Source organism: Salvelinus fontinalis, chromosome 1 (assembly GCF_029448725.1).
Source record: "Salvelinus fontinalis isolate EN_2023a chromosome 1, ASM2944872v1, whole genome shotgun sequence".
In the NCBI taxonomy this organism is placed as follows: domain Eukaryota; kingdom Metazoa; phylum Chordata; class Actinopteri; order Salmoniformes; family Salmonidae; genus Salvelinus; species Salvelinus fontinalis.
The window spans coordinates 29921788-29937646 of NC_074665.1; the positions used below are offsets into that span (position 1 = coordinate 29921788).

Sequence of the window (15859 nt, forward strand, 5' to 3'; positions counted from 1 at the left end):
CTTCAGATGCTATCATGAGCCTCGGTATAGACAGCTGCTCTGCTGGCGGGGTTCATGGCCTGTCGAACAAGTTGTGCGAGTGTACTGTTTAAGGACTCCTGATTGAACAGAAAGATTGTATAGTTACACACACCTGACAGATATTGATGTAGTTGGATGGATCCTAAAAACAGACTAATCGGTTTTTTGACCATCCACAGCATTATGGACAGCTGCTGTTGCTATAGAGAACTTCACTGCACGTTTAAACTGAGCGCGTTCTTGTTCATACTCCTTATTTTGAAAATGGTTAGAGTTCCAAAAGTACAAACGCTATCAACAATCTTTTTACAAGCTAAGTTGAGTCAGTTTGTGTGTCAACATTGGTTTGGCGTTTGTAGCTCTAACGGTCCAAGAGCATTGGCATATCCAAATATCTCCCATTTGAAATTGAACTTTTGTGGAAATGTGTTTATAGTTTTCTATTTTTTGCTTTTATTCTAACTTCAAAACGTTTTCAGTTCAAAAAACGATACATACAATATAGATACAAAAGTATGTGGACACCCCTTCAACTTAGTGAATTTGTCTATTTCAGCCACACCCGTTACTGACAGCTGTATAAAATCGAGCATGCAATCTCCATAGACAAACATTGGCAGTAGAATGGCCTTACTGAAGATCTCAGTGACTTTCAATGTGGCACCGTCATAGGATGCCACCTTTCCAACAACTCAGTTTGTCAAATCTCTGCCCTGCTAGCAATTAAGAACACAGCCATGAAAAAAGAATGGTACCAACATATCCTCCGAGAGCAACTTCTCCCAACCATCCAGGAACAGTTTGGTGATGAACAATGCCTTTTCCAGGATGATGGAGCACCTTGCCATAAGGCAAAAGTGATAACTAAGTGGCTCGGGGAACAAAACATCGATATTTTGGGTCCATGGCCAGGAAACTCCCCAGACCTTAATCCCATTGAGAACTTGTGGTCAATCCTCAAGAGGCGGGTGGACAAACAAAAACCCACAAATTCTGACAAACTCCAAGCATTGATTATGCAAGAATGTGCTGCCATCAGTCAGGATGTGGCCCAGAAGTTAATTGACAGCATGCCAGGGCGGATTGCAGAGGTCTTGAAAAAGAAGGGTCAACACTGCAAATATTGACTCCTTGCATCAACTTCATGTTTGACACTTATGAAATGCTTGTAAGTATACTTCAGTATTCCATAGTAACATCTGACAAAAATATTTAAAGACACTGAAGCAGCAAACTTTGTGGAAATGTATATTTGTGTCATTCTCTAAACTTTTGGCCACGAGTGTACATTCTTCGAAAAAAGGTGTTATCTAGAACCAAAAAGGGTTCTTCAGCTGTCCCCATAGGAAAACCCTTTGAATAACCTCTTTTGGTTCCAGGTACAACCCTTTTAGATTTAATCTAGAACCCTTTCCACAGAAGGTTCTACATGGAACCGAAAAGGTAACCCTTTTGGAACTCTTTTTTTCTAAGTGTAATTTTATTGAACAAAACACTAAAAAAAGTAGAGAATTCATGACACTTTCTCTCAATAAATTAATTAACAGGAAAGTGCCCCAGACAAAGTTTCGGAATACACATTTGTGTCACAGACATCACTGTCACCACTAGAGTCACTGTGACAGACTTTACCAAGACAGACACTTCGGTGAGTGATCGTAAAGCAGTCTCACCAGATAATATCCTTAGTAAGCAGGTGTCACAGTCACAAACACCTTCTCAGGGCAGATACTCAGGACTCCAGGGTTAGTGCCATCGGAGTTAAGACAGGGAGAGAAGTAGGGGAACAGTCTCTCTGTGAACCTCTGCTCGAACATATAGATGAGTGACATGTCACTGGAGTCATAGAAGGACAGCTCTCCTTTCTCATAGTCCAACTTGACCCTGACGTTCTGGGGTTTCCTACTCAGGACCAAAGGGGTACCCAGGGGAGCGGTTCCAGCGCTATACTCCTCCCCATTCCACAGCCCCATCGCCCAGATCCCACCCTCTGGGCTGACCATCACATTTCCCTTCCTGGCCACACCCTCTTTGGCCACTCCCAGGGTCCAGGCCTTCTTAGGCCCCACCTCCACCTCCCAGCTGTGAATGCCTGAGTAGAAGCCTTCAGAGCCCAGCACGCTCACTGAGCTGTCGAATCGCTCCGCGTTATCAGGCACAGGCTGGGACGATCGTCTGTCACTCACCTCCAGGAGGACCCTAGAGATCAGTAGATCAGGGTGGGCTGAATTCACATCCAGGGTCACAGGGGCTGGGACAGAGGGAGTGGACAGGTTAGTTGGACACCAGGTCAGATACATGGATGTTAGTTTACTGTATTTCTGGCTGTATGAACAGAACGTGAGTCAGTAGTTTGTCATTCAGGAATCAGAACATTCATCAGTTTTATTGTCAGTAATCAGACTAGCTCATTTTATTGTTACTTCAGTCGTGATTCATAGCATGAATGACTGACACTGGAGCCTGGATATTGTACTATAATGTTTAGTGACTGATCATTTTGCTGCGTCATTGAAGCAAGTCAATGACCTCAAATACGTGGGTTGTTGCTTATAAAACTTTGTACTCACTGTATTGCACCATCTCTTGCATCTTCTTCCAGACATTGAACCTCAGGTTTCCCAAGTGTTGGGCCACGTCTATCAGTGCCCCCGATACAGGCTCTGGATCCTGCAATGTATACTTGGCCCTGAAATGACAGACAGTACAGACATTTTATGATAATAGTGTTGGTGACTGATCAGATACTTGACTATTGATGATCATTGTAATGTTGCGTACCTGTCTTTCAAGTCCTTGTACATCTGAAACAAGAACACGTGTGGACCTCAGTACAGAATAGTACATTTGTTTGAGAACGCCTCAGTGCAGAATAATATCTTTGATTGAGAAAGCCTCAGTACATTGAGCAGTTGTGACATGCAAAATAAAGTGTGACCTGTAGAAACGAGATGTCATCTGTCTTCATCTTGGTCTGTATGTCTGAGATCCTCCCGGAGAGTGAGGCCATGTTGCTGGAAAGACGGGTGATCCTCTCGGTCAGTAACCCTGTCTTCACCCCTTCCTCCTGTTTCAAAGCTGCCAGTCTGGCCTCCTCCTCAACTCTCAGGAACTGGTGGAGGTTCGCAAACTCACTCTTGATCTGTCCTGCTGTGGTTTGGGCCTGAGTCTGGAAGATGGAACAGTACAGCAAGACAGATATTACATAGGTACATGTCTATGTAATATCTTTGTAGTACGCATGTCTTTGTAATATTGTGTAATTTAGCTAGCAACATACCTTGATGTATTGTGCTGCACGCTTTCTTGAGGCTCTCGCTTGCTTTATGTCCAGTTCCAGTTTCTCAGGAAGATTGTAGAGCAATGAAGTGATTTCCCTCTGGGTAGATCATGGAAAAGAGTGGGGATAGTGGTGGAGAAGTAGGGAGGGGTAACAGTAGAAAAAGGATGGATCGAAGTAAAAAATACTTTAGATTTGGTGGTTTCTCAGCTATTCTGTACTGCTACTTTTATCTAATACCAAATGCAATTCGGTTAGCAAGAGGAAAAGACTGCAAGTAGATCTGTCTTCCAGCTATAGCACAGTACCTTACGCCATTGCGCTTCCTCCTTCACTGGCTGGTGTTTATGCTTGGCATGCCGCTCGGTCTCCACACACACATCACAAACAAGTTCCTCACATTCCTCACAGAAGAACCCGAGCTTCTTATTATGTCTGGCGCACACCACAAGACCCACTTCTCTCCCCCCACTCCCCTTCTTCTCTTCTCTCTGCAGGTAGGCCTCCACTATGTTCCTCAGTTTCATATTAGACATTGCGGGCTGGATATTGTCTATGGAATTCCTTCCCCTGCAGACTGGGCACTCGCGCTCCTTTTGTTGAATCCATGCTGGTGTTTCCAGGCAGCTGCGGCAGAAGCTGTGTTGACATTTCAGACTCACTGGGTCCTGGAAGAACTCAAAGCAGATGGGACAGCTGAGCTTACCCTCCATAGCTGCTGTAGGTCCCTGCTGGGTCATCCTCTTCCTCAGATGAAGTTAGGTAAAGGCCATTCTCTTCAGAATACAGTATGAAATAGCGACTGTACATGTGTACATGTGTCATTACAACCGTGTCCTTTATCCCTTTCTATTCCTTTTCACCAACCCACTACAGGGAAGTTAGGTTTATAATGCTATCAAATACCATTAAGGCCCTACCTGTGATCAAAGTTTATCCAGCTTATCTGGTTCATTCCAGGACAGAGCAATTAAGTAATTCCTTTGGCACATGTTGTTGTATCAGTCTTTCAACAACAAAAACCCAACAGAAACAGCCAAGCTGTCATATATAAAAGATACAAAGTACACTGCGGTTTTAGATGTAGTTTTGCAGGAACGTTTGATGAAAATAAGGTTTTAGGACTTACGTTATGAGACGTGTCAAAATAATTACTGATTGGCACTGATTTGAAATGTTTGTGCTAACAGCCTCAGCCATAATTGCCAGTCTGATACATTGTCAAATCAACTTCAAAAAGCTCATACTCTAAGAGGTGATTCTGGTCTGTTGTGATTGGTTATAAGTTACATGAATTTTGAGAGTAAGAACCAGTTAAAGAATTTCGTCAACCCAGCTCCAACTGAACTGCAACCCAACATTACATAGCACCTGACGGTGCGTCAGGCTCAAAGTAGCTTCACATGTTCAGCTGGTGACTATTACATATACTGCATATACTGAGCAAAAATATAAACACGATATGCAACAATTTCAAAATGTTTACAGAGTTACAGTTCATATAAGGAAATCAGTCAATTGAAATAAATTCATTAGGCCCTAATCTATGGATTTCACATGACTGGACAGGGGTGCAGCCATGGGTGGGCCTAGAATGGCAGTTTATCGTAGAGAAATGGATGTTCAATTTTCCGGCAACAGCTCGGGTGGACATTCCTGCAGTGAGCATGCCAATTGCACGCTCCCTCAAAACTTGACACATCTGTGGCATTGTGTTGTGTGACAAAACTGCACATTTTAATGTGGCCTTTTATTGTCCCCAACACAAGGTGCACCTGTGTAATGATCATACTGTTTAATTAGCTTCTTGATATGCCACACCTGTCAGGTGGATGGATTATCTTGTCAAAGAAGAAATGCTCACTTACAGGGATGTAAACACATTTCTGCACAATGTTTGAGTGAAATATGCCTTTTGTGCGTATGGAGCATTTCTGGGATCTTTTATTTCAGCTCATGAAACATGGGACCAACACTTTTCATGTTGCGTTTATCATTTTCTTCCACTGTAATACATTGTAAGCCATTTAGCAGACGCTTTTATCCAAAGCGACTTCAGTCATGCTTGCATACTCTTTACATACTTGTTTATTGTTTACTCCATGTGTAACTCTGTGTTGTTGTCTGTTCACACTGCTATGCTTTATCTTGGCCAGGTCGCAGTTGCAAATGAGAACTTGTTCTCAACTAGCCTACCTGGTTAAATAAAGGTGAAATAAAATAAAAAAATTAAAAATTAAAAAAAACATACGGGTTGGCTCACAGAGATACCAACTGACACTGACATTGTCCATAGTGTACAAGCAATACCAAGGTGCCATAACATTACTTCAAAAAGTATAAATAGATCTAAATAGATATAACTTGGTGTAGCTGACATTCAGTTGTGAAAGCTATCAAACCGGGGTGGTAAAGGACTGCTACATGGTTGCTGTATTGTAGTCAATCACAAGGGATGATGACTGGGGCTCATACAGGTAACTGCCAAAATAAAGGAAACACCAATAGAAAGTGTCTTAATAGGGCATTGGGCCACCACGAGCCAGAACAGATTCTACAAGTTTCTGGAACTCTATCGGAGGGATGCGACACCATTCTTCCATGAGAAATTCAATCATTTGGTGTTTTGTTGACGGTGGTGAAAAACACTGTCTCAGGCACCGCTCTAGACTCTCCCATAAGTGTTCAATTGGGTGACTGTGAGGTCCATTGCGTATGTTTTACATCGTTTTCATCCTCATCAAACTACTCAGTGACCACTCGTGCCTTGTGGATGGGGGCATTGTCATCCTATGGGGGGCATAGTCATGGTAGCCAAAATAATGGCCTGCTCAACATTTTTATACATTACCCTTAGCATGATGGGATGTTAATTGCTTAATTAACTCAGGGACCACACTTGTGTGGAAGCACCTGCTTTCAATATTCTTTGTATCCCTCATTTAAGTTTCCATTATTTTGGCAGTTACCTGTATTTAAGAGGCTATTAAGTTAATATTGATTATTTGGCAGATGAAATCCCATGCTACTTTTTAGGGCACAGCTCTAGGCAGACAAGAGAGCATGTAATCATATAAACTTTTTTACAAAATACTGTGTCTAGTCACATATTTCTTTTAAATAGGATACCTAAACGTTTCTGATGCAATCTATCACAGGCTCTTTCGTCCTCTGTCCGTCTTCCAACTACTCATTTTTCTTTATCTCAGCCAAAATTCTTATTTCCCCTTCTCTGCCACTGATCCCTAATTATACCCAAATGTTCCATTCCACCCTTGAGTAATTTCTCTTTCCCCAACTGCTCCAGAAACGAAGGCGTTCGTCAAACTCTGTGTCTGTTGATTCCACTACCACTGGAATGGTCATTTAAGTTCCTCTTTGGTAGTATTAGGGATCTATTAGGGTGAGGTTCATCACTTCTCTTCAGATCATTTGGCATAAATAGTTCCAACTGAGATACTTATAGAATCCTGTTTTGGGACACAGGAGAATGGAGTAGGCATTAAACGGACAATATCTTGATACAGTGGACGATCAGACCGACACATTGATGAGTCTAAGACCACAGAGTATGTTCTGGCCTCGTTTAAAGTCTGAAAAAGATCACGCAACTCTCTCTCAACTAAGTGTGAATTCTGCAATGTGACACAGCTCAAGGCCTCATTATTCCCCCCTACCCGCCCGCTCTCGTCTACTCTCCCTCTCTTTCCTTTGTTCTCTTCTCTTTCTCTGCGTTCCCCATCACAGGAGTACTATTCCCTAATAACAGCCCTCAGTAGTGAACAAGGCTGCACTTCTGTAAGGGGCCTGATATAGTGAAGCCTGTGGTTCATCATAAGTGATGGAGGTGGCTGCAATAGGACGGAGGTCTTCTATAAATCCCACATCCCGTTGAGTGAGAGACTGAGCGAGGACTTGTGAAACACGAAATGACTGACTAGGTGTTGGAATTTGAGATAAAAATGTTCATATGAGGTGACAGTATAAAACTTTTATTTTAGGGTAGTTTCATACGTATATGATTTACCGTTTAGAAATTAACGCTTTATATATCTAGCCCCCCCCCCCCCCCCATTTGTAGATGTCATAGGTTTTTGGACACATTTCACTTATAGTGTATTAAAGTAGTCAAAAGTCCCATATTCCTTGCACACAATGACTACATCAATCGTGTGACTCTACAAACGTGTTGGATGCATTTACAGCTTGATTTGGTTGTGTTTCAGATTATGTTTTGTCCAATAATAAGTGAATGGTGAATAATGTGTTGTTTTGGACTCACTTTTAATTGTAAGAATAGAAGATGTTTGTGAACACTTTTACATGAATGTGGATGTTACCATGATAATCATGAGTGAATCATGAATTGATGACGAGTGAGAAAGTTACAGACGGACAAAGATCTTTCCCCCACCCAGCCCCCCTAATCTCCCCCATTATTGGTCGTGGTGAGAGGTTAGCAGGCCTTTTTGTAGCCTCTGTAACATTCTCACTCATCCTTATTCATGAATCATTTGCGATTTGTCTTAACCATTGCATTATCTGGATTTATTTAGAAATGTTCAGAAGCATCTTATCTACTCACGTAGAAAGACCATTACTCCAGTCATCACTCACCGTTCAGTTCCTGTTGGAACCCAACACACAACCAAAACAAATTGCAAATGCATTCAGCGAGTTTGTAGAGTCACACGCTTGTCATTGCAGGAATATGGGACCAAATACTACTTCGACTACTTTATTCATACACTAAAAGTGACATTTGTCCAAATAATTATGACATCTTCAAATGGGGGGACTAGATGTATAAAGTGCTTTCATTTCTAAATGGTAAATCAAATATGTACCGTATGAAAATGCCCTCAAATAAAGTGACTTTCTGTACTGTCACCTCACACGTACATACTGTTGGATTCTAGCTTGAAATATACTTATTCATGTTGCCATACTAGAACGTATTGTTTACTTTACATGTATAATGAAAGTATATGTTGGTGTCAATGGAGGGTGGATAATAACTATGTGTATGGAAAGTAACTGAGTGAGACAATGGGGGGAGGCAGGGAGTATTTGTTACTGTTAAATCTCATGGATCCTATGGAGGGAGGCAAAGGGCAACAGTCTGGTTTCAGTCACTGATAAAGTAGGGCAGCCGTGGATTAGGGAGGAGCGAGGAATTCAGCCCGAGGTCAGGTCAGATGAAGTGAGAAGGAACAGTTCTATCCCACACACATTTCCACACCCACGAAGGTTCTAGCCTGAGGCAGGGCCATGACCACCAGTAATAGGAAACCAATTAAGTTCCTGACTTAGCAACAGAGACATATTGGCTGTCTAGATGGGCAAGGAGTTGACTCCGCCTAGTAGGAGGGTATAAATACATGTGCTTGTGTAAACATGTCTTTGTCTTTGCACCTGTTTGACCCAGTGGGTGAATAAACATACTTTTTCCTATTCATCCATTTTAGTTTTTACTCTGTTTGTTTAGAACCTAACAATCCGTAGGGGAGTGTATCTCTCTCGCTCGCTCTCTCTGATATCGTGATGTCAGCACTACTGACTGAGGAGTGATGTAAAGCCCAACCTGATACAGCCTAATACTGGTGTGTACTGTGTGATGGCCTCCACTGCAGTAGTCCCAGCACCTGATATCGTCACACCATATGCTCCAGCTCATTAATCAACACCTGTCAACGTAGAAACAATCAATCTGAAATACACTGTTAGCAGCACTGCTACAAAGTTAAGCTACAACCAGCAAACGCTGTGTGTGTGTGTGTGTGTGTGTGTGTGTGTGTGTGTGTGTGTGTGTGTGTGTGTGTGTGTGTGTGTGTGTGTGTGTGTGTGTGTGTGTGTGTGTGTGTGTGTGTGTGTGTGTGTGTGTGTGTGTGTGTGTGTGTGTGTGTGTGTGTGTGTGTGTGTGTGTACATGCCGTTGTGAAAGTGTGTGCCTCTGTGTTTTAGCTGACGTGTGGGTCTGGGGGAAAATGATGAAAAATGGAGTGGAGAATGATGGAGTGGAGCTTTCTTCCATACGGTAGGCAGGAGACAGAAACATTGCTCATGTGGGAGAGATGGGGAACAGTGAATAGATCTCCTGGCCACACTGGGCAGTCTCAGTACTAAACCACCAAGAGGGAGGACTCGTGGAGAGTTTAAGGGGGAGAACTGCTACTGTACGTGGTCTTTCAAATGTTTGCTCTGTTTCTCCTCTGAATCATTGACACATGTCTGCCCTTGACAAGCTAACACATGCCGTTTGGGGGTATCTACTGAGTTGCTCATGTCATGTCCCCCACTCACGTTTGAAACCATAACTGCTTAGTTGAGTTCATTTGCAGTTATGTATTGGCACAACCAGCTGTCTTCAAAGCAATGCATTTCAATTACATGTATTACGTTTGTGTTGATGCTTTGAATCCCCTCGGTTTCAGAGTTTAATGTTATTGTTCATAAGTTTTCACTGCTGGAGCAATAATGAGAATCTGAGTCCGATATGTTCTTCTGGAATGCTTTGTACTTTATGTTAGGTGATGGGAGAGGCTACATGAATGACTGGATGAATACATTGTAAATACATTATAAAGCTGGTGCTTTATGTTCTCATTGGATGCAGGCTACATTACTGTAAAAGATTCCACTGAGACACTGGGTTTGAGGTGTCACGACACAATTAGACTGCTACCGATCTCAGTTCCTGACCCTGTTCTTTGAAGGACTGCAGCCATACCAACCATTAGAACCCACTTATCTCCGAGGGCCAACGGATACACAACCCCTCTGTCAGATATCCCCACTAGCGATCCATCACTAAGCAAACCTACCAACCAAATGCTGTGTACACTGTGCTTTTCCCATCATACTGAACCCATTCCAACACACACACACACAAGAAAAAACCCACATTTACAAAGCAATAAAGAATAGTTTGATAATAATAATACATTTGGATCCAGACCCAGATCCCTGGCACTTTGCCACTGTGCTGTGGACATGCACAGCCAGCATTTCAATCGAATATTAGCCCAATGTATAATATTTAATACACTCAGCAGCCCAGTAATAGAACTGGCATTAAGTGAAAGGCTTGTTTTCTTTCTCAGCCTGTGAATCTAGCTGGAAGTTTATTAACATGTTGAAATGAATTGTGGCCATGGGTGAGAGGCTGGGCAGGACACTCACTAATAGATGGACCTTTCCAACGTCTGGGGGAAAAGAGAGAAAAACAATGGAGAGAATTTCAATAGCAGCTCACGCCCGAACCGCAAACCCCCGGATCTTATGAACAGCGTCCATGAATAATTCACAGTGAAATATGAGGTCATATTTTATTGAAAAGCTTTAAGATTAGCCAAGACTGGGCTATGTATCATCCACAGTTGCCAGGGTTGAGAGCCATGAAGTGGAGCAGAACTGGCCACTGGAAACGAAGAGTAATGCTTTGATGCATGGCTGTTGCTCTATCAGTTGTTGGTTTTGATACAGTACATACAGTAGAGTTCATAGAAGGATCAGTTCCCACGTTACACAGTTAGAAAGCTTCAGACAAATAAAGTGTGTCTGTAGCAGTAAGAAACAGGTGTTTGTCACGATAAGAAGTACGTCTCCGTGGCCTGGGTTGGTCTAGGGGTTCAGTTGCGTTCAGTTGTCAAACGTCGCCGATAGAAACGCCATGAATAGAGCCGCCATGATTCCTTGTTCCGCATGTCGGAGAGGCAGGTTTGTTCTACTATCTGAACGTTCCAAAATGTTGTGTTCTGCTGGATGCGCTCCTGGCGTTAGTGTAAAGAGGCAGGCTTTCTATTGACGCTTTAGCACACATTTTTAAAAACCACTTGAATGATTTAGATTGCTGCCGAAATAGACATAACCAAAATGTTATTATTTTTCATGAAATGGCCATAAACATACTGCGGGAAAGTTCTCGAAAGGTCTGGAACTCACCTTTCTGGTAAAAAATAGTTATAAATTGCCAGGGTGTACTCACTTTTGAGGACACAAGCTCAGGTACATATGTACAAATATTATGACAATTTCAAAAAGTGGGCAATAGAGCTTGAAATTACAAATGATTTCTAAATATAGTACAAATCGAATTATAACTATAAGATTTCACCTTTCTCATGGCTGTATAGTACATATGATCATACTTAGCGACAGTACAATATTGGCACCATTTCATATAACTTGCGACCGATACTTTTCTCCTAAACATCCACTGAGCGGCGCAAAGACACCATTCAAATGTCTGCGGACTCGTTACAACTTCAGCTTTAAGCACACGGGGATTTCATCCATATGTGAGCAAGAGAACAATGGTCTTGTTTCAATTCTATGAAATCATTTCCTATTTTTTCATGTTGAGATCTCGAAATCGGGCTGAGAATATCACAGCGAGATGAAACCACAACTGATGGATTCGCTAGACTGTCGCCTTTCATATGCCGTTTCCTTAGGCTGAGCTCCTGCTTAATGCCAGCCAAAAACAGAGCCCTCAAAATGATGGTGACAAGTGTAGCCTGGCAAAAGTAAACCCAGCACAGGACACAGAAATATCTTTGGGGTTGTTTATTCTGAAAACTGTCCCTGGTTATGGAAACGGAATCCATTGGAAAGTTATTTGAATCAGTTTTAAACAGACTACAATAATAAGGAATGACTTTAACGTCTAAGCTAACCTGCTTACTGAATATGTTTGAATTATCAGAAACGAAAGTGCAATGAGTCGAATAAACTCTGGACCTTCTTCTTTATCCGTGAATCCAATCACTAAACAAAGTGTATCTAGCCAAAGTGCATAAAAAATGGTAGAGGCCTATTTCTGTACAACAAGAAAACAAAACAAACCACAAACTAAGTTAGCCTTGTTAGTAGTTCACAATAACCTTGTCAAAGTGACATTCTTGCATGAAGTGAAAGAATACATCTCGTCTTTAAACAGGTTAACGATTACAACACTGTCCATGTGCTCCTACAGATGCACACGTTGGACAGGTCAACATCACGTTCTCCCCTCTAACATAAGGAAAACAATATACACCATGAATGTCATGATCACAGCAATGATAATAGTTACCGTCAAAACTGAAGATCACTATAAATAAACATTCCATTTGAATTGTAATTCTCACTTTAGATATATTGTTCAACTCCACAACGTGGTCCGACAGTAACTGGACGTAACAAGCAGTACTTAGCCACCAACACCCAATTACAAATCTGCAAACATCAACAGTAAACGAATACAGCTAGGTGCTTTTACCACCAGACTACATAAAACTAGAAACACACAGAGAGAGAGAGAATAAATATCCCACATGAAAAAATACTATAGTTACTATAGAATACTATAGCAATGATTATAGAATGCTGTGGTAAACTGTAGTATACTATAGAATATTTTACTACACACTGTGGTATCTCTCGATCACGTGTGGACTCCCGAGTGGCGCAGCAGTCTAACACACTGCATCTGAGTGCAAGAGGCGTCACTACAGTCCCTGGTTTATTCCAGGCTGTATCACATCCGGCCTTGATTGGGAGTCCCATAGGGCGGCGCACAATTGGCCCAGCGTCGTCCGGGTTTGGCTGGGGTAGGCTGTCATTGTAAATAAGAATTTGTTCCTAACTGACTTGCTTAGTTAAGTAAAGTTTAAATAAAAAATAAAATAGTACCTACTATAGAATGCTGTAGAATACTATAATAAATACTTAATGATTATCTGCAAAAAAACACTATAGTAAATACTACACTATTCAATTTGCATATATCCTGCCTATTCCCCTCCCCCATATCCCAATTTGTGCCACCCATGAGTTAGAAACCTACATGCCAAGTATATACCATATTATGTTCCATTCCTGTTATAGAAAAAAGCTGAGTGCTGAACTACAGTTTCTGTTCAGACTCCAGTTCTACATGTAATGGGAATTTGCTCTTTTAGTATTTCTCTAATAGGTTTACTCAAGGAGAAACCCTTAAGATAAACCACTATTATACTACAGTCTGCAAAAACACTGCTTCATGACTTCTGTGGGAGTATAACCCAGGTTAAAGTAATTAAATTCATGGATAATAAACTTGAGTTCTGTTATTTTTTATATTGATTGATTTTGGCCTTGAAGTGTTTCAGAATGGTTGACACTGGTACTTGTTGAACCTCTGTATTGAACTGGCGGTAAACAGCTGCTGCCTAACAGCAGGAATACTGTAGTTGTCCATTTGGAAGATGAGTGTCACGCCCTGACCTTAGAGATTCTTTTTATGTCTCTATTTGGTTTGGTCAGGGTGTGATTTGGGGTGGGTATTCTGTTCTATTATTTGTATTTCTATGTTTTGACCGGGTAAGGTTCTCAATCAGGGACAGCTGTCTACCGTTGTCTCTGATTGAGAACCATACTTAGGTAGCCCTTTTTCCCACCTGTCTTTGTGGGAAGTTGACTTTGTTTATGGCACATAGCCTTTAGCTTCACGGTTTGTTTTGTAGTGTTTATTGTTTTGTCAGCGTATTCACTTAAATAAAATAAGCTGCACCTTGGTCTACTTCATGCAACAGCCGTGACAATGAGGTAGAAAAAGTAGAAGAAGTTCAGGGGATTTACACTTACTCTGGACTGCATGAGTTGATATGCATAGTACAGAATCCCATTATCTCCCACATGAAACATACTGTAGTATACTATGGTATGAAAGCTACAGTATTAATTTTAGTGTTTTGCAGACAATATTGTAGTATTTACTGTAGTATACTGTATTATTTACAGTTAACTATTGCTGTACTAAAATAAAACTGTAGCATATACAATATTAATTAATGTAGTGTATTTGTTTATTGTAATAGACTGTAGTATTTACTGTAGTGGTTTTGCAGAGATTACCGTAGTATTTACTTTACTACTGTGTTTTTGTTTATATTATCTTTGACATAGAAGTGGAGACTTTCTCCTTGAGGAATCCTACTGGAGAAATACACAAAGAGCAACTTTTTCATAACCTGTAGGTATGTAGGACTGTGGTCTGCCTTGGGCTTCCTTACACTCCTTTTCTAGCAACATGTGTCATGGGATCTTTAGCACATGCATTAATAAATGTGTCTGCTTGAAAACATGAGACTATGCCATCCATTTATCAATTGGACACTTGTACAAGGGACCTTCAGAATCTGTCAGGAGAAAAGCAAGATGGAGAAAGAGTGAGGAAGAGGAGGAGAGCGTGGATGTAAGAGAGATAAATAGAGACAGAAAAAGAGAGAGGGAGCGGGAGGGAATAAGTGAAGAGAGATGTTATAAATCTTATACAGGCTATGGTCTATTTCTCTCCATTTCCGCCTGACTGACATGGCCAAAGTAAACTGCCTGTTGCTCAGGCCCTGAAGCCAGGATATGCATATAATTGGTACATTTGGAAAGGAAACACTCTGAAGTTTCTAGAAATGTTAAAATAATGTAGGAGACTATAACACAATAGATATGGTAGGAGAAAATCCAATGAAAAACCAACCGGATTCTTTTTTTTTGAGAGCCCATGCTCGTCCATTAGAACGTATAGGGAAAAAATTTAATCCAGCTCCCAGTATGCAATTCCTATGGCTTCCACTGGATGTCAGTAGTCTTTGTTCAAGGTTTCAGGCTTGTTTCTTCCCAAACGAGGAAGAATTATGAACGAGTGGATTACTCAAATCGATGGCGCCAACTAAATGGACTTTTGCGATTAAAAAGAAGGAATTTATCTAACAAAACGACACTACATGTTGTAGCTGGGACCCTTTGGATGACAAATCAGAGGAAGATTTTCAAAAAGTAAGTGAATATTTAATCGCTATTTGTGAATTTATGAAACCTGTGCTGGTGGAAAAATATTTTGATGTGGGGCGCCGTCCTCAAACAATGGCATGTCATGCTTTCGCTGTAAAGCCTATTGTAAATCGGACAGTGCAGTTAGATTAACAGGAATTTAAGATTTTAACTGATTTAAGGGTGTCAATAATTTCGGACCCCACTGTACACTGTGTTCGTGGTGACGCCTTCCTCGACAAGGACAAACATAACACACAGCACCCCTTCTACAGGCATGTTGGGGGAAGGTTCTTGAAATGTAAGATCCAATCAAAATGTAGATTCTGGGTTCAAGTCCAGGCTCTGTTGCAGCCGGCCACGACCGGGAGACACATGGGGCAGCGCACATTTGGCCCAGCATCCTCCGGGTTAGGGGAGGATTTGACCGGCAGGGATGTCCTTGTCCCATCACGCACTAGCGACTACTGTGGTGGGTGCAGCGCACGGTGTTTCCTCCGACACATTGGTGCGGCTGGCTTCCGGGTTAAGTGGGCATTGTGTCAAGAAGCAGTGCGGCTTGGTTGTTGTGTTTCAGAGGACGCACGGCTCTCGACCTTCACCTCTCCCGAGTCCGTAAGGGAGTTGCAGTGATGAGACAAGACTGCAACTACCAATTGGGGAGAGAAAGTGGTAAAAGTAACAAAAAAATGAAAAATGAAATAAAACTTCTGGAAGACAATGATACAACTTCCCAAGAACATTAAGGGGACCATGACACAACATC

At 41.6% G+C, this 15859-nt stretch overlaps 1 protein-coding gene and 1 non-coding gene across 2 annotated transcripts; one reads left to right on the plus strand and one right to left on the minus strand.

Annotated features, from left to right (window-relative positions):
* Positions 1-1253: 1253 nt before the first annotated feature.
* Positions 1254-4046, minus strand: LOC129852792 (nuclear factor 7, brain-like). Its single transcript, XM_055918449.1, has 6 exons — positions 3610-4046; positions 3302-3400; positions 2960-3190; positions 2803-2825; positions 2592-2710; positions 1254-2272 (listed from the first exon to the last, which is right to left on the minus strand). Exons 1-6 carry the CDS (start codon positions 4039-4041, stop codon positions 1707-1709), a joined length of 1470 nt encoding a protein of 489 aa, XP_055774424.1. The 5' UTR covers positions 4042-4046; the 3' UTR covers positions 1254-1706.
* Positions 4047-13226: 9180 nt separating this feature from the next.
* LOC129865602 (U7 small nuclear RNA) lies at positions 13227-13280 on the plus strand. Its single transcript, XR_008761401.1, has one exon. It is a non-coding gene; the product is annotated as a U7 small nuclear RNA (small nuclear RNA).
* The last annotated feature ends 2579 nt before the right edge of the window (positions 13281-15859 follow it).